Source organism: Thermobia domestica, chromosome 11 (assembly GCF_964235325.1).
Source record: "Thermobia domestica chromosome 11, izTheDome1.hap1.1, whole genome shotgun sequence".
In the NCBI taxonomy this organism is placed as follows: Eukaryota; Metazoa; Arthropoda; class Insecta; order Zygentoma; family Lepismatidae; genus Thermobia; species Thermobia domestica.
In genome coordinates, this window is record NC_137464.1 from 97,565,761 (window position 1) to 97,586,306 (window position 20,546).

Below are 20,546 nucleotides of genomic sequence, written 5' to 3' on the forward strand. Positions count from 1 at the left end.
GAACAGAACAATATTATAGTAATTTTATAATAATATCCAGTAAACATCGAGCATAAGGTTGTTGTACCTCGAAGAAAATGAAAAATTCAAGAGCTCCAACTGGAAGTGTTTTTGCAATCCAAATGATTTACATGTGTGCATCATTCATTTATATTTAAAAAAACAAACTATGAATTCATATTAAGGGTAGCGTAATTATTGTTCTGCCAAATTTGTTGTTGAAAAGATGGAAGTCAATATATTTCCAGAAAAGAGCTTAAAAATATTTTGAGTAGCTTCCATTTTGACCGAACATAATAAACAACAATAATGAATTTTTCATGAATATTTTTGTATAATTGAAAAATACATTACAACTTAAAAACTAACTTTTCCCACTTCATTTGAGCAAAAACTGTAGATAATTTATTTTTCAGAAATTTGAAGAAAATAGTTGATAGTTAGACTAGAAGCTAGGGAAAGGACATTAGAAGCATGTCCAGTAGTGGTATTGGATTATTTAAGTGTATTTATATATATGTGTGTGTATCATTGTTTAATGTATATTTTTAAGGGATTCTTTTGATAAGATTTCTTTCAGAAATAAATAATTCTTAATTTTATCCAATTTAGCATATGCCGATACAGTTGGCAGCAAAAGTAGATACTTCCGTTTATTTTTTAACTTGAAAATTGCTAAATCAATTTGTGTATGATTTTCTTTCATGTAGAGAAGACTTAATTCTTCTAAGTAATTAGAAATTCCACCCGTCGGAGACAGTGGTAAAAGATGAATGATGAGAGATAGTATTATTGTAGTAATTGAACTTAACGAATGTAATTACTAGGTAATTGTTGTGAGAGTTTATTCAGTTTGAAAGATTTTTTTCGATCATTTCGTACCATCTGAAAGAGAAAGTGTTGAAGTAACACTCACTTGTTTGAGTTCTTTTTCATGAACCAAAATATATCTGTTGTAAATCGGATTTTTTAAAAGAATATATTTCTTTTTAAAAAGTTTCTTGTGTAAAATACTTATTATTATTTACAGTTTCGTATATTACTTTAGGACTCTTATGACTTTAGGACAAACTCATTAAAATATAATGTGAAAAAGGCTAAATGGTAGTTATTATGATAGAGTGAATATGTTTGGAAATACGAGTTCGAGAAAACGTAATGAAAATAAACCACAAGACTTCTGATGATTTTAAACAAGCTGGAAGATATATTCGTTTATTTAGAAGTATTATAAAGATTTGAAGTAAAATCTTGCTCAATGCTTTCTCATCTACTGATTGTTTTTTGTGTTCGTGAACCCTAAGGTTCATTATGTGAACTTCTGGCTTAGATTCACGATGTCTGTTATTTTAAGGGTTAATTGACTTTTTCCTGAATCCAAATAATTAAATACCCAATTTATGCCATAACTTAACTTTAAAGTATTTTTCTGGATATCTTATTCTCAGCGCCCGTCGACCGTGTGGGAATATTTATAGAGTTCTAGTTGAGAATTGTTTGGAAAAAATAGCTTATGTTAAGCCAATATGGCGACAGGGGAATATCAAAATTCATATTAGAATAATACAGTAATTATAATTGCATTTCATAGAGCTCAATTACAAGTCTTATCTCTGCGATGAGCTTCCTCAGCGAGATACATCTTAGATAAATCAGACTCAGATACATCTAGTTTTAAACAAAGAGAATATAGAACGGCATGGATATATGTATAAGATATCAGAAAAATTGTTATAAACTCTAAGAAATCAATAAGTTTCAAACAGCACTTACCTATTCACCAGAGTCTGTACTATCATAATATCATAATTAGCGCACCTATTTTGTCTATTTTTAGTTCGTAATAAGTCATTTTATTTTATCTGTACTCATTTTAAGTAAACAGTTAGAATCGGAAACAAACAATGAAAGAGTCTTACATTTGTTAAGCTTATACATACACTAGTTACTTTTTATGTTATTACTCTGTGGTCTCGGGCCATTATCAAGACTTATGAATTTTTAAAAAGTAACGCATGCCTCCGTTACGCGTTTCGGCTGTCAGTTTACTCATATATACATAGAGATTGTATCCTTCAGTTTATTTTACTTGCAATGTATTCCTCTGTAAGAAAGTTAAGTTTCGTGAAACTACTTTTCGTGAAATTCCCTTTCGTTAACTTTCTTATTTCCATCGAATTTAAGGATTTTCATGATGGGAGAGGGAGAGGGGGGAGAAAGAAAAACACTTCGAGCTGTACAAAACTAAAGGAAGTGCACAGTACACTTGTGATTATATTAAGAAGACAATGCATGTTATGGATATAAGAAAACTTTCCTTAAGACTTACCTTCTGAATTATATATGTTTGAATGTTCAGGATGATTGTATGGCAAAATAGTCTATATGTACGTTCCATAATTCATTTCTGATTTGAACACAAGCACTAGCTTTAGGACGATAATCGTATATAAGTTAAATTATTTATTTAGTTTTTCAATTTTCATGGCTTTAATATACATTTTCAATATCATCATTGGAGATTAGAAGATTGCAAATTGAAAATTAACGAACTTAAACATATTTTTCATTATATTGGGTAGATAATAATTTCTCATATTTGATGTAGATATAGTGTTAAATAGTTCGTGTCACTCGAAAATTTTACTGCTATCTATACAAATATAAATTATGAGATAACTAGACACTAATAGCAATTTGTGTGTGTATGTTTCAACGTAAATATCAACTGTAAAAGAAGTAAGATATAATTTATCACTTCTTAAGTGAGTGTATTTATTCATCATCTTTGTATATTTGCCTTTATTTACTATAGTAGAAAATAAGTGTCACTTTTAAGAAATTACATTGTACTGAACTTCTAGTATGTCAGACAAACGCACCGCATTATTCAAATATTCAAATATTTTAAGTAGTACGTACGAATATATGAATATATCAGGCCTTAATATGTGTTTTCATGCACTTAACACTTTCGCAATATTTAATAATATGTAATAAATGTGTGTGCGTGTGCTTTATCATGTTTTATGTCACGTTAAGAAAAATTCCATCATTTCCTTGCATGATTTTTTTTTTCCGAGTCGACACTTTTCTCGTCGTGTATCTACCCTCCGTAGTGATATGTTTTTACTTGTAGTTAGTGTACACATGTTTATCACCTTGTAGAGTTGATACGTCGTTATTCGCAGTGTAATGTGTTTTTGTCAATTTCCTGTTCTTTTCAGCAAACGAAATAAGGCATTTAACTCTCATAACATTGAAAAACTACATTTTAGAGATGTTTCATCATTGAGATTACTGATTTGATATAAGAATGTTTTCAACTTAGAATCAATCTTTTTCTTCACATCAGTTAATCTACATGCCTCACTTGACTGGTGTGCGAAAGAAATAAATAGCAAAAATATTATTTCTTATCTTAAAATACGTTTCAATTGTAATAATCATTATCGAAGTTATAATTAATTTGAAGGAGTGAATTCCAAAAGAGCCTAAATCATTTGTCAATTTTGAGATATTGGTTCTATTAAGTTCCATTTTAGAAACTCCGTATGTTGAAGACGGTTTCGTGCCAAAACTTCATAAATCAAGTTAATTGTAGGTAAAAGAAAGCAGCATTGTTTTCCAAAAAGTCCTTAGTCAACAGTATTCTCTGAAGCTATTTTCTGACTTACGTCTAAAAGCACTTATAAAACTTTTGCTATAGATGATAATTTCACAGTTATGTTACAAAAAGTAGCCAATTACAATTTTCTTTTATGTAGATTACTTTTCTTTCACAGAAATAGAATGATGGAAACTCTTACAAACAAATCGTCTCCTGAAAACCTTTTTTTTAAAACTTAGTTTCTTTTGGAATTGAGCTCTTCACTGTTAAAAATTATTAACTTGAAAGTGAAAATTACTTGCGTATAACAGCTGTATTTGATAAAGCCTACCAATAATTTAAAGATTTTATTATTTTTCTGGGAAGCAATAGATCAAGATGATTAAAACTGAAAGTAAAATTTAACATAGATTGAAAATATTTGCTGTTCGTAATAATTCTTAAGAGGGTATTTTCCACAGATAATAATACAAATAATACGTTACAAATGAAAGCCAAAAAATAACTTTCAGGGTTCTACCATTATATACTTCGGTTGTTTGGGAATACCCTGTTTGTCATTTGGGAAGTTAAAACAAAGTTAGAAGAATTCTATCGTGTTGTAAATTTTGTAAATCTGAAACATTGATGTTTGAATTCAGTACTAACCAATTTTTAAATATTTGAAACCCATTATGACCTTTACAATTGAGTAACTATTAAGAGAGTTGAATGTTATATTTCAGTAGATAATGTTACGTAGTACAAGTAGAGTAGATCTCCGTAGAAGTTGGTGGTGCTGTACCTTGTTCCAAGTAGCTGAGTGTAGTCTAATAAAACATGTGTTCTTTGTATAGTAACGAATGTTGTGGTTGTCTGGAAACACTGAATTCTGCACAATGTGTTCTTGTATAATATATATATACACAATATGTAAAAGTAATAATACCTGCAATTAGTATGATTATTGTCCCTATGGAAGGAAGTTACGCTGGAATGGAATATTTCTAATAAAATACTTAGATTATCCGGTAAAGATAAAAGAATATTGCATTGATAATACAGTCAAATTGGATGGTGCAATGTACTTCGTGTGTAATCTTTACTTTTAATCCACGTAGACTTGGCTCATAAAACTTGCTATTGTTTACTGAAACTTGTTGATAATATCTCAAAATTTAACAAGAAAATCAATATTTATCCCAAGGTAAAAGATGCGTTGTTCTTATTCAAAACCTGTCAAGAAAAATACCCAAGATAAAAATAATCTTTTTGTACAATTAGATATTGTACTTTAGGTAGAATTGTTTTACGAATATTTTATTTGCCAAGATATTTCATTTAAATCTATAACCTAGTATTCATTTATTGTATCCAATAATGAAAAATATATTGGTTTATTCATAGATTATTTTTTGGGGACAAAAACATCCAACTTACTGTGTCGTATCAATTCTTAAATTAACGAATATAGACCATATAAAAAATTCTATATATCAAGACCTGTTCATTGTTCTGCTTCTTTTATAGGTATATATATATTTACTTCATTGATAACTTTCCGGACTGTTAATCAAAAATAGTAATCAATTCCAGTGTTCTGAAATATTTCTAGAATAAATCAGGCAAGAAAGATTGTTTCCTGTTTTTTTACATGAAATCCTAGAGAAAATATTCACAATTAAATAAACATTACACCACAGATCACATTGATCTGGCTTCAATATTATTTCACAGGATTTTAAATCTTGTTTTAACAATCATTTCTACAATCTAAATCTTCCTTATAATCGCTTACATAAACTCTAAGAACAGGCCAAATCAAATGGTAGTAAGCAATCGTTCTCCACTTGTTATTCCCATACTATATAAAGATATTCATTTATACAACCATAATAAGAGTTATCCATTTTATGATTCCTCTTATCTATTCACACTTTCTTTAGTCTTGTTACGTAGAAAATCAAGAAACAACTATTTACATATTTTACTATCTCTGAAAGTAGGTGTATCTTCACAATGAACTAAAGTGGATAATTGTAATTCCTAACTTACACCATAAATGTATTGAACGTTGACGTCTATACATGTCAGTTGTTTCTGGTTGAATTACACAAGCAAGTAATTACTAACATATGACTAGACGGGACTTGATTGAATTCAAAAAGTTACCCTAGAAATAAAAATCTTCTGAAGGAATATTCACAATCTTACACTTATGTTTCTTTGTAACATAATGAATGGAATTATAAACAAATGAATTATTCAAATTTTATTCTATTGTAAAAGTTTCCAAAATAATATTTTAAATAATTTTACCTAGACCGTAAATATGGCAAATAATATCTTTCATTCCATTCTAGCGTATATTAAAAACCCAACGAGATAAATTTTTTATTTTCATACTGGTAAATGCTGTAGTATTACACAATTTGATACTAAAAATTCTCTCTCTCTTTGCTGTTAGCAGTAATAATTTGCTTTCATATTTCTACTAGCTAGCATTATTGTCATTAATAGAATTACTTTACGTTGCAAATGCAATTTCAAGATATGATCGTTATGTGATGATTGCCTAGCATAGTATGATTAGTTTTGTGACTTAAAATAAATATTAGTCAGTGTAGTTCGTTAGTTATTAGGAAGCAAAAGGCACGTCTTTGCATGATTTAGATTCAAGAAGTACAAGCTTATTTTAGATTTAGAGTTCAGTTTGAAATAAATTTAGTAGGACTGTTTCTTAATGCATGTAAAAATAAATAAATAATGAAGAAAATAAACTCTAGAGGAACAAAGAAAGAGAGAATTAATTCTATGATGAATCATCGTCTTAAATAATTTAGTAAAAATTTTTCCTATAAAGTTACAGCTTCTCTTTGCTTCATTCAATAGGACAATATCCTGCCAGATACCTCTAACGCTAATAAATTAAATTAGACAATCAAATTAATGCATTGTTATTTGATTTCAGATGAATCAGGATTGGCGACAGAAGCAGAAAAGAAGCGACCAGATGAACTCACGGAGGATGAAAAGATGGCGCTGCTTGGCAAGCCTAAGTTAGGTGATATTACAAGAGCACAAATCAGGGTTAAAGAGAGCAAAGAGTTTAAGGTGTGTATATTTTTAAGTTCATCTTTAGGTATCTATTTTGATGTCTCGTCAAGTTCATGTTTAAAGAGAAATAACTTGAAAACTGTTAGAGATAATGTCAGTTACAAAGTGTCGAGTTTTTTCATACAGTTGATTATAAACTCATTTAGTAATATGAATTGGTTTAACACTATTTCATATTATAAGATAATTTGTCTAGATTTCAAAATTTGAAGTAATATTATGAAAACGTAATTTCTGTGCATGCATCTATGTCATGTGTGGCAAAATCTTGAACTTGGTTATTTTCGACCACAACGATCTAATGCGTGCATACTCAATGTCGAAATTTTGCACAAATTGAGAAGATGAAATACAGTCATGCAAAACAAAGTGGTTACGACCGTTGTATTTCTTATTGTGTCACATCAAAATGGACGTACGAACTTAAAAAAAAAAAATAGTTATGCTGCAAAACATTTTATTGTCGGCTGAAATCGTGTTTGAAGTTCAGCGAATCATGATTACTTGGGATCCTCTAAACCATCTACTGCTGAAGAATTGGCCGGGAACGACATTTAGTTTCAAATAAAGGAAGAATTATTCGCCGCGAAGATACCTTGAATATTTGGGTCCATCAAGTCCACAGCGATATGTATCTTCCAAATCCGAGCATAAAATGCACCAAAGACAGTTCACAACACCTAGTAAGCACTTCATTTAGGCGCAAGAGTCACACCCCGAGAATCATTAACAAATGAATATAGAAATAGCCCACAGTCCCTAAGCTAAGTGGCGAAACTGTTAGTTGAGAAAACTGTTATACACCGATATTTTAATAAAATCTTTGTCTTTTGCTCCGAGACTGTGTGTTATTTTGAGTTACTAAAGCAAGACTAGCAAGCATTTTGTACTAGAACCACAATAGTTGTAATACTGTTTGTGGGATAAAATATTAATCTATAAAACAGGAAGGAGAAAAAAGAATCATACTGTGGAAATTTGACAGCGAAATGGAATTATTGCCGCATATTTCACACACAGCTTTGGGGTAAAATTAAAAAAAAAAAAAAAAAAAAAAAAAAAAAGTATCTAACTGGTACTGGCAATAGACTCATTGCAATCCTTCTACAGAAGTTAAAATGGAGATTCCATTCAACATAAAAAAAAATAAAGAAATAAAATTTAATTACTTGTATGCATAGAATACAATTAGAATTATTCTATCTAGTATGTTTTCTATTAGTCGCACTTCTTCCTATTATTCACACTTTTGTATAGCACTAAAATATATTTTTAGCCATGCCATGCATACATTTCTGGTAGGATTTTGCACATTCTCCCCTTTCTCTGTTTCAGCTAGCACTAATATACATATCTCTATCATAAAAAGTAAAATGTCTGAATCTGTGAGTAACGCTAATTCCTATAATAGTTAACACTCACTGCTTCGCTACATGCATTGCCCATCTGAAGTCACTAGATAGAGCTAGCGTGCAGAAAATTTGCAGATTTAAAATTGCAATTGTGACGATTTAACTGCATCTTTAAGTTCAAACAACAAAGTTTTTACTTTAAATTTCAGGATTAAGACTTTTGTATTTCTACAGTAATGTATTGATGACCTTTTTTTTCCACAACTTAAACTGTATTGCTTCAATTTAGTGGATAGTGATGATGCTGATCATAAACATGTTTTGCTGTTTATTATTAAGACAAAGCCCGGGTTCGGTTCCCGGCGGGAGTTCATGTAGGTCGAATTCCACGTTTAATCAGTAGGTCCACGTCTCATACAGGCTCGCTGCTGAAAGGGACGCTAAACTCAAAAAATCAAATCAAATCAAAGTACGACAAAGGTCCTATTAAAAGATATAAATAAGGTTGTAATTACTTATGACATAACACCCACAAGTATAATATAGTTTAGTAACTAGGCAACATACAGCACATTAGCTACATATAGTTGTTACAGTTTACTTTTAGGACAGTGCAATATTGAAGTTTTGCCGCCAACCCGCTTGAAGTACACTACCTTAACTATATTTGGATTACAGCATTAACATTTTTGTAATCGCAAACTAGTTGGTAGGCAAAGTTAAGTGTAAAAACTAGAACTTTTAATTAAGCATCATTTCAACTCATGGCAAACAGGGAGTCGAAGACTTGCGGGAATCAACTAGTATGTGTGATTACCGTGTACTTCATGCACAGGTCGTTCTTTTCTCTCCATTAGTAGTATAAATTTTTGTCACTAACGAAGAATTCTATATCCTGTTCTTTAATATACAGTACTAGCAGAACACTCGTTTTTCGCACGGGGAGAATACGTTTCATTTTGGAAATAAAGGGCTGGATTTGGATTTAAACTGCATTGAAAGTGTCACTGTTCGTCTCAGCTACCCCGAAAACTAGGAATTCACGCTAATATCGGGCCATTTTCGATCATTTTGATATATTTCCCCCTCCACCAAGTTGCAGGGCTCAATTTGGATTTAAACGGCATCAGAAGTGTCACTGTTTATCTCAGCGACTTCGATAACTATGAATTCGACACTAATATCAGTCATTTTCGGTCATTTTTAAATATCCACCCTCGCCCCTAAGTTGCACCGTCAAAATGAAATGATAAAAACCATCCCAGGCCTGAACCTCATCTATGTGGAAGATTTGAACAAGATCGGTCGTGTGGTTCAAGAGTTATTAAATCACAAACGTAGTCACTTTCATTTATATATATATATATATATATATATATATATATATATATATATATATATATATATATATATATATATATATATATATATATATATATATATATATATAGGAGGTAGACAAAAAAATCTAAAAACACTTCATACAGAACACGACGTAAGTTTGGCCCTCCACTGTACAACACATGTTGCGGTTGCCGATCGTTTTTTGTTTTCAATGTGTCATGTGGACCTTCCTCTTCCGTCAGCAGTAACCAGTTTAACTGTGAGTACCGTGGTGGGAAAGTGGTGCGGTAAAATGGGCGACTTGACAGACTTCCAAAGAGGCATTATCGTTGGTGTCCGTCTGGTTGGAGCTTCAGTGACAACCGTGGCGAACATTGTGGGGGTATCGAAAGGTACTGTGTCCAATGTCACAAAGGCATACACAATTCATGGGCAAACGACGTCTGCAAAGCACAACAGTGGTCGAAAGACCATCCTCTCAGATAGAGACCAGAGGGCATTAAAACGGATTGTAGCAGCTAAAAAGAAGACCACTACAATGAAAATTACGTCTGAACTCAATTCCGACCTACAGAACCCGGTTTCATCGAAAACAGTGCGACGGGAACTTCATAAAATGAAAATTCATGGCAGGGCCGCTATCGCCAAACTCTTGGTCACAGTAGTAAATGCGAAGAGGCGTATCCAGTGGTGCAAGGACCACAAGGCGTGGACTCATGAGTAATGGAAACACGTAATGTGGTCCGATGAATCGACTTTCATCTTGCTTTCAACAACCGGTCGTGTTTACATATAGAGAACACCGTCGCAGGCCTATGATACAGACTGTCTACTCCTAACTGTAAAGCATGGGGGTGGTTCTGTTACAGTGTGGGCAGTGATATCGTGGTTTTCTGCAGGTCCCATCATAGCCCTGTATGGAATGATGAATGCTAAGACGTGTGAGGCCATTTTGGGGTACCAGGTTCTACCCATGGCCCAATTATTGTTTCCTGATGATGATGGAATTTGCCAAGATGATTTGGCACCCTATCACGCAACAAAAACTGTGAAATCATGGTTTGAGGAGCATGACCAGGAGCTATCACACTTCCCCTGGGTCCCACAATCGCCAGATCTGAATATCATTGAGCCATTGTGGTCTGAGTTAGAAAGGCGTGTTCGGTCTCATTAACCTCTACCAGCATCCCTTAAAAAACTGGAGCATGTTTTGGAGGAACAATGGTACAAAATTCCACACACCACGATTCAGGAACTGTATACGTCCATTCCACTTCGGATGCAAGCTGTTTTGGACGCAAAAGGAAGTCCCACACCATACTAGGTATGATTTTCACACTTTTGCAAACGTTTTAGATTTTTTATGTCCAACACCTGTTCCCCCCCTCTCCTAAGATGCACCGTCAAAGTGAAATGATATTAAAAAAAAAAAAAAAAAAATCCGAGGCCTGAACCTTATCTGTGTGGCAAATTTGATCGAGATCGGTCTCCTGGTTCAAGGTTATATAAAAACCCCTCTCCTGGGTTGTACCATGAAAGTGAAAGATAAAAGATGAGGTTCGGGCCTGGGATGCCTATGTTAAAAATTTGATCAAGATCGATCGGGTGATTCAAACGGTCCAAACATAGTGGCATTCATTTTTATATACATATAGATTATTAGATGACAAATTACATTGAAAGTAGTGATTAATATAATAATTTTACGACGGTTAGCTATGTTCTTATAACTCGTGACCATGTCCACTAGTTTCTAACGTTCGGAAATTGTGAAATATAAAAGATCAAAAGAATGAAAAAGAAAAGAAAAGAAAAAATAACACCACTTAACTTCGTGAAAATCATGAATATCGTAAAAATTTCCGAACTAGGTTTTTGTACGAACAAAATTTTCACAGCACTAACCCATTCAAAGTCGAATGTTCCCAAAAGATGCAAGTGTCAATGAAGGTGAAGAAACTTCTCCACAGACTAGATTTCTTTCTTGTTATGAAATACTATTTTCTTTCTTCCCTAAAAGGAATAAAAAATCTCAATAAGTTTCTTTCTTTGTCGTTGAGCATTCCTTTTCAGCTCAGCGTTCTCCGCTCATCTATGCATAATGTTTGCACTTTTTGATGCCTGAAATCCTAGATATGATTCCCAGTATGTGAGCTTCGAATTTTTCTTAACGCATTGCTACGATTCGGATTCCTGCTTAAACTTTGCGTCTATGTCTTTTATAGGCTTAGTGCTGAAAAGAGAGTGCTGAAACTCCATCCAACTAACTAACCTATTCAGCACTGATGTTATTCGAGACATAGACGCTATCCGCTGAACATGAAATTTTCTACCTACTTCCACAGAGAATCGAATACATAATTTATGATTTCAATGACGAGAACCATTGAGCCATGAGGAAGATCTGAAAATTTCCAATAGAGTTGATATTTAAATTATTATGCAAATGAGAAGTAATTGCTTAACATTCTTTTCAACTTGAAAATAATTTTAAAAAATGCATTATTGTATATTAGCAAAATTATTGCTGCTTTGTCGAGGAAAGAGTAAAACTCCAGGGGGGCAAAAAAACAAAAACAATTCTTAATACTATTCGATATGTAATCTGTAAAATGTTTGTATGTGTGTGAAGGGGAATTATGTGTTTGTGCGATATTAAATTCACACTTGAATAATTTAATAAGGTAATGAAACTATTATCTCTTAATTAAATAATGTAAATACGCTTATAATTATTTATGGAATAATAATGCTTAGACAAATTCTACCCTAGTGCACAGTTCTCTCATTCGTATAATATAAAATTATTCTTTGAGATTTATATGTTTAGTGATGCTTCTCTGCATCACGGGATCTGCCAAGTTCTCATCACAGACACCGTTTCTCAACTATAGGGTAATCAACAATAATCATGTTCTTTCTGGAATTGCCGGTGTCTATAAATTTCATTCTTGGCCTTAGAATATTACAAGATATTAACAAAAATTCTTCGCGTATAAACTCTGCAAGTAATTCGTCTTCTTTCATAATCATTCATATGATTCTATAACAAATAAAATCCATCTCTATTTATTCTCAGATATGTTTACATGAACGGAGGATAACCTTTGGCCCTGATTTATAATTTTTCATTTCTGAAATTTGGTTTCATATGACTTTAAAACTATAATTTTTCTTCCGTGCTTGGGATAGATTGTAAATACAATGTGAGTTTTCTTTATAACATTTATAACATTATCCTACTATTAGAAAAGCTTTTCTAATGAAAATTGTTCTATTTAGTTTCGTCCCTCATTGATGTTTGACGAGTTCAACCTTCATCATATTAGTTCAACTAAATCTGAATCAAACTTCGTCTGATTGTAAACTTTGATCAGCTGTACAAACATGTAAAATATTGTGATGTGACGAGTTTTGGTTCTCCAGTCGTGGGGTTTGGACTTAGTGAAATTTTCGCAAAATAATTTTAATAAAGATTCACTTAAAAAGTGAATGAAGGACTAAGTTTTTCTACAATAGCAAAACTTATACTTGTAAAATAATAACAGATACTCTATGACAAGCATGACAAGAAATGAAAACATCTGAGTAAAATGAGTTTCGAACTGTTTCATTTTTCAACTTCAATAGTTTATTTAAAATTTAGTATTGATTATATTCAAAAGAATGTAAATTTATTTATAATATTGTATTTACTTATTATTATCAAACTTTGGGTTTTGATTTATCTATCTAAAAATAATTCTCTTTACATTACAGAATACAGTAGATAAATTGGTACAACGAGCAAATGCTTCCATACTTATTGGTACCTCGTCGTGGAAAGAACAATTCATTGAAGCCATTACAGTTAGTGCAGGTATGCTTAATGAAACCACAAATTTGATTAACATTAATGTAAAAATGTTTTATTTAATGTTTGGATGGTTTTATTTAAAACATTTGCAAACAAGAAACAAAAATATGTTATTTCAATACTTTTAAGTGTTGAACAAAACCTGGGTATATAGAGAGTGATTCAGAAAGTAATGCCTCCAAGGTAATACCTTTATTTGTGTTTGACAGATAGCACCGATATAGATATCAGTGGAAAACTTGCAATGTCACCTACAAATAGTGGCATAATTTTTCAACGTAGTCCCCATTATGGGCAACACACTTTCGCCAACGCGAAACAAGGTTTTTCATGCTGTCGGCGAAGAATTGTAGCTGCTGGCGACACCACTGCCGAACCGCTGCTTCTACCTCCACGTCACAACTGTTGCATTGGCCCTTAAGGTGATGTTTAAGTTCGGGGAAGAGCCAAAAGTCGCAGGGCGCAAGATGCGGACTGTAGGCAGGATGAGGCAGAATGTCAACAACACTTCGCCAGCAGATGAGACAACTTGATTTTGTTTTTCTGGCGGAGGAGAGGACGTGTGGTGGTACTCCATCAACTGACGCTCCCTTTTCCGGATCGTAATAGTGTATCCATGTCTCGTCGCCGGCGATGCATGATCCTGGGCGCACAACTTTCCGCAGTCAGAAACAGCTTTCTGTTTCAACCGGATGCCACCACTGGATGCCATGGATTGCGTCATCACTCTGGAATGAGAAAAGATAGAATGGTGAAACAAGCGACATTCCATAGCTTAATCATCAGTGCATTAATGATAAAAAAGTTCAGAACATTTGCAGCCCTATTGACCAAGTAATGGGCTTGGATACATTAGTTTCTGACTCACCCTCGTAATTTAGATTTGTTTAAAAATACTTGCATTAAGAAGGTGAAACGGAACAAATTTAAAGCAAAATGAAAAGATTGAAATTAAATAATTTAAACGAAAATTTGAAGCTAAATGGATAATAGTACATTAATAAATACTAAAATTATCACAATAACTGTCAAAGTCTTAGAATTATGAAATCTCGGAAATCTGAGGTTAATACAGCTATGTAAATATAGGACAAACAAAAGTGGAACTGTACTTTTATTAAAGTATTTTCTTTTTAAGTGGCTTTTTCATTTCAGTAAAATTTCAACCAAGCTTATCTGATTACAGCCCTTTCATACTTTAATTCATAATATTTGGCTTCGGCTCTTTCTAAATTTCAAGCCTAATTATGAACTAAAGCTTAGGTGCTAGCTAGAGTAATTAATGGTTTTTGAAGTTTCTTGTCAGAGAAAATATTGCTCTGTAATCATTGTCAATCTTTTAACCATGAGCTAATGAAAACTTCAGTTACTGTGTTATGTTGTGTAAGAAAATAGTTTTGGATTCCGTGACTCTCTTGATTAGGCGTGTATGTATTTTTCAAGTCAGCCATCCATCAAATCGTGATGGTAGAACTATAATCATGATGATCTGTATTCACAAAGTTTACGTGGGCAAAAAAATATTGAATATTCTTACGTAATATTTAAATGGTTATATAAAATGTATAAGAATTCATGAGTGTATATGTTGAAAAAGATAAATAATTCTTTTAGGGGAAGAAGAAGAAGGTGAAGAAGGTGGTGAAGGTGAAGAAGAAGAGAAGATGCCATCTTGTGGAGATTATGTAATGCATTTCTTAACGTTATTTTGGAAAATCCTTTTCGCATTTGTTCCTCCTACAGGTAATATCTTGTTCTTATTTTAGACTGCTTTTAAAAATATATATTAGGTAATTTATATACCACTTAAATCCAATACAAAATATAATAAAGCAATTACTATGTTATATTTATTTATTATTGGAATAAACTTTCATAATAATTGAATTGCACAAGTACATTGTTAAGTAAAGAAGAACTTTAATTTCTCTTTGCGTTACACATAGCTAAGACCTTTGAGATTGTCAATGAACATATTAAATTGTCAAATAAATTGTTTAACATTCCTTCTTTGTAATCACTGCATGATCACTTGAAATAGTAAATGTGTACAGTCATCATATCTTCTTGTATTTCTAACTAAATGATGGTCTCTTTCTTTAGGTGAGAGAAAACTAAGTCATTTTTTTGTATAATATTACTTTTCAGTAGTATATTAAAAATGCTAAAAGATACGCAAATATATATATATATTGTAAGCACTTTTGCCGACGCTTCATTATAAATGAATTGGTAAAAGGTAGAATGGAAGAAGTACAGTTAGTCGTCGATTGTAAATGTTAGGTGTTTTTTTTTTTTAATTATCAATGATCTATGATAATTATGAGAGGAATAATAAACTAATAACATAATAGCAATAATAATAATAATAATAATAATAATAATAATAATAATAATAATAATAATAATAATAACTATATCACTGATGTAGAAAAACTTCTGCTACTAAGGTTATAGAAAAGATTATATAACAATTTTATTTAAGAAAGCAACATCATATGTTTACATTATCATTTTAGAGGTAAATATGATAAGATAACTCTATAGTAGGCTACCCAGCAAAAGTTAATACCTATCTCATATTTTTGTATCAATAACTTCATTTGAATGCATCAATTTGAGTATATTTTATCTTGAAAGGAGATATCTAGTTATTACTTGCGTGTTATCAAACAACTTACTCGAGTTGAACTGTACGTTCCAAAGTTATGTATGGCATGAGTGTACACTTGATAGTCAAATTCGAAGTGTGTTTTGAATCGATGATTAACAGTATAGTAAAAGAGCAATAACTGAGAGTATACATATTGATTTATACTATTCCTTATTCCTAATATTTATATTATATAGGTTTTAATCTTTTATTTCTAAGTTAATTCATTTCTATCTTTCTCGTTATTCATCAAATCATTGCTTTTCCCCCTGTAATTTTATTTACGATCCCTTTCTCCTAAATCTACCTTCATCAACTAAATTTTATCCATTTTTAACCAGAAATAGTATAGTGTGACAGTATGCTAATACAGAGCCATACTTAACTTCTTTAGTTCTAGCTCTTTAACATTTCTGTTCTTACTTCTTTCTTTATTTATTTGATAATGTGTCAGCGAAAGTGTTTACGATATTATTGTCTTCCATTTGTTTCACTTTCTTGTTCTTTCGTTTTTTTTCTGTGATAACTTCTTTATTTCTATTAAGTAAGTTGTTTTTCATTTCCATTTCAGGATTCATTTTGTTCCAATCATATGCATTTGTGTGTTTGAGTAAATAATTTTGTATATTACTTTTCAGAAAATGTATGGCATTTTGTGTAGGCTGCAAACAGTCAAGGCTTACAGATACTATAAAAACAGTTTCAGTTAAATTTCGGTACCTTAAAATATCTTTGTGAAATTATCCTTTCTCTTGAAAATCCTAGGAATGGTACTTCACAATTCACAAATCCTTTCATTTTTCGATTCCTCCCTTTTTCACTTCTCTCTCCTGTTTGTATTCATTATTCTCTTTTCTTCTGTATTCAACAGAATTTCTACGCATTCCTTGTTGATCTTTATTTACTCTTTCATTCCAGTTCACCATTACTTCTTTTATGATTCTTGCTCTTTCCATTTTCTTACTAGCATTCTTATTTCATTTTCTAGTATTTCTGTTTTCTTTCATACAATCACTTTAAGGTTGGGATATTATGTTGTTTTCCCTTCTTAGTCTTACACCTTTATTACGTTATTTATTCTTTTCTCCATATTTCTATTTCATCTATGTATATCATTTCACATTCTCTACATAAACCATTCCTTTTTAATTACTGTGTATATTCTTTACTTTACTATCCTAAAGATTTTGTCATCTCTTTTGTAATATGTTCTTACTACTACTTTCCTAAATAGTCCATTTGTTTTCAGTTCATTTCTTGCTGAGTTCCTCACTTGTTTTGTCCTCTTTTCCGTTCTTAATTTATCTTGCCTTTAGTTCGTATACATTTTCTTAGAGTTGTTCTAAGATGATATTAGTAAATTTTTCCTAGACAGTCATCCACATATATACAGAATAATATTAACTTATCGCCTACTTTGTTTACCTTTTCTTTCTATTTATTTGTAATTATTTCTGCTAAATTTGTACTCATATTTACTTCCTCTACTACTTTAAGAATTATATTTGCTGAAGAGTAGTATTTGTTCTCTCATGAGGTCTTCTTAACCTTTCTAGGCTTGTTAACATGATCTCACTCTTCTATTCTTTTTCTCCTATTACCCTGTTCATAATTTTCACCATATTTTATCTTATACTGAGAACATACTCTAAACTTAACCAGAAGAACGGAAGAAAAAGTAATAAAAGTTGTTTCGGAGAATGATCAAAGGAAAAGAAATTAAACATATTCTAGGAATGGTTGAAAGAAGCTTACACGAAAGATGAAACAAGAGAAGCAGCAAGAAATGGTATGGTATAAACAGGATTGATGAGGCAGCTGAAAATAAGTAAAAATTTATTTAGAAAAGAAGGAAAGGAAAGAAAGACTTACCGGAAAGAGATAATAAAGTACATAAGATAGTAAAAAAAGGAAAAGAAGATACAGTTAGAAATATATTTTTTTTTAAATTCAAATGAATATACATAGAATTTTTTTTTTAAAAATTCGAATGAAACTATAAATTATAACAATATTTAATTGTTTCATATTGAAATATAAAATTATAAAATGTAACAATTAAAATTATACCACAATAATTTTACATCTTTTGTAATTAACACAACATATTGAGAAAGTAAATGAAATATTCATGGCTGCCTTTTACATAAGCAGACTTATTCATACCATCTTAACTATGACCAGATCGATGCATTAATAGTTAGTCAGATTTATAAAACATCCTGTATGTTAATTAATAATAGAAGAAAAATCATTTTTATTTATTAAGTTTTCTTTTTCATCTTCGTATTATTATTATTATTATTATTATTATTATTATTATTATTATTATTATTATTATTATTATTATTATTATTATTATTATTATTATTATAGTATTATTATCGATGTTAATTGACGAAAATTTTCTCCCGAGTAGTTCATAAATTCCTACAAAAGGAAGATCTCTTTCAATTCTTTTCCAGTGGCAAAGTTCCAAAATGGTTGACACATTCCCTCGTTGAATGGCTATACTAATAATGAGTTGTATAAGAAATGCTTTAGCTCGGGTATCTCTCGATTTTAGTGATATGTGTTGGCCAACTTCATTGATAAAATTAAACCTCTCTTGGCTCCATGAACCACTTTATTAAATTGGTATTGTAACAAACCAGTATTTGTCCAATAGATTGATATATTTATTCCTTTTGTCGACCTCTCTTCGATATATATATATATATATATATATATAATATGAATAAAACAAAGGAAAGGATAGAGGGAAAAACAGATTTGCTTGAACAAAAACGTACAGTGTTAGAAAAAATAATAAAGAAATGAAAGAATTTGCCATGACTTGGAATGAAGGATTAAGCATAAGAGCATGAACAAGGAATGATAAAAAATTCTAGAGAGGGCAGACTCAAAGGAAAGAAAAGAAAAGAAAAAAAAAAAAGAAAGAAGATACGTGAAGAACCATTCCTAGGTTTTATAGAAAGAGAGATTGAAGGAAGGCAGTGCTGTTGTGCCGAAATTATCAAAAATTGTATACTTTTATATGTATCTATGTATAAGCCTTGACTAATCGAAAATTCTACAGACGATGGAAGAAAATAATTATGCTTCATAAAAATTTACTAAACTATACAGTTGAGCATTTTTCTTTAGTAAAAAAAAAATGTTAATTTATATGTTTTCGTAATATTTGTATTTTTAATAACTATGTATATTTTCTTATAAATGTTAGTTTTCAAATGTTGAATGTTAAAGTAAATTCTATCTAGTACTCTATATTGGATATCTAGAAAGATTTTAAAGATAAAATGTTTTATACATAAGCAATTTCGCATTGACAGTGCTTTATTTTTGACAACACATTTATTTATTTGGTAATATGACAAGGTATAAATTTCAATATCTATAGTTTGTATAATATTAATACTTACCATTGATTTTCTAACTAAAACTTAATATAAAATGTCACTTTGGATATCGATGACTTCCTTGTAATAGAAATTTAATGCAGAAAACTTATTATGTAAATTCCAATTTGTTACTGTAAATTGTAAGATTATGATTGTGAAACCCACATTAATTTATATCTTACTTTTCAGAATTCTAGTGTGTGTTGCGGTATTTACTTGTATATATATAACTGTATCTAATTTCTTTTTCAGAACTCGAAAAAGATGAAGTTCAATCGTAAATATATGAATATGTATACAATGACATTTTGCACTCTGGACTAATGACAGTTTTATTTTTTAACAGACTGATGCACGCTTTATTTCTCTCTTCATATATATATATACCCTATTAAACTTATTTTCTATATATTTCTTGAATACGAGTTTTCTATATATTTTCTTGATTCCACTCTTATTACCAACCTTTAGTTCTGCTTTTCATTATCGCATTATTATTTGATTTAATTGTAGTTCTTGCGTTTCATTTACCACAAAATTAGCTTAATTTTACGCATTACGGCTGTTTCCATGATGAAATATATAAAAGTATTGGACTATAAGCTTCTAAAATAGATATTTATTTCTAGAAATTATTATTCTCGATATTTTCGTCTTTGAACAAAAGGTCTTGTTCTTATACTAAGCAATATGGCGGGATTTATTTGTCATTCTACCCTCATTTCAAAGCACCTGTGAAATGTGTACGTGTGAAACTTGGAGAGCGAGAGAGAGGCGGCTGGAGTGATGCTGGGTGGGTACACTACCTCCGGTTCGTTACAAAGTAAATAAAATGTAGAACCTTTTTCTCACATTGCCCGTGGACCTGTCTCGAATGATTACGCTCTACCGCAGCTTATCTTCCATTTCATCTCCTTCAAATTATATTTTTCTAATTTCGAAAACATGGTTTATATTTATTCAGACTTTGGAACGCTATTCGCATTGAAAGATAAAATTTTGGACTTTTGCGGTGCTTAGAAACAGCACTATTTAAAAAAATGCACGCCTTCGAACCTTGGACTTCCTTAATTTAAATTAGAAGTTCTCTGTATTTATCAAGTTGTGAGCCATTTGCATTAAAATGTAAATAAAAATTTGGATTTTTTTTATTGAGCTAGGTGACGTCACTGAAAAATTGTTTCTCCAGAAAATTTCTATTTTTTTCGTTCTAAATTAATCTGAAGTCAGA

At 31.0% G+C, this 20,546-nt stretch overlaps 1 protein-coding gene across 8 annotated transcripts in view; it reads left to right on the top strand.

Annotated features, from left to right (window-relative positions):
- The window catches only part of Calx (sodium/calcium exchanger 3), a 646,863-nt gene that overhangs the window by 596,657 nt on the left and 29,660 nt on the right, over positions 1 to 20,546 (top strand). For 7 of the 8 annotated variants that reach the window (XM_081730847.1, XM_081730846.1, XM_081730845.1 and 4 more), the window contains 3 exons: positions 6,561 to 6,703; positions 13,162 to 13,261; positions 14,873 to 15,001. In XM_081730847.1, coding sequence (XP_081586973.1) covers positions 6,561 to 6,703; positions 13,162 to 13,261; positions 14,873 to 15,001 — 372 coding nt within the window. The remainder of the gene's footprint in view (positions 1 to 6,560; positions 6,704 to 13,161; positions 13,262 to 14,872; positions 15,002 to 20,546) is intronic. The other variant, XM_081730848.1, reaches the window with a different exon arrangement.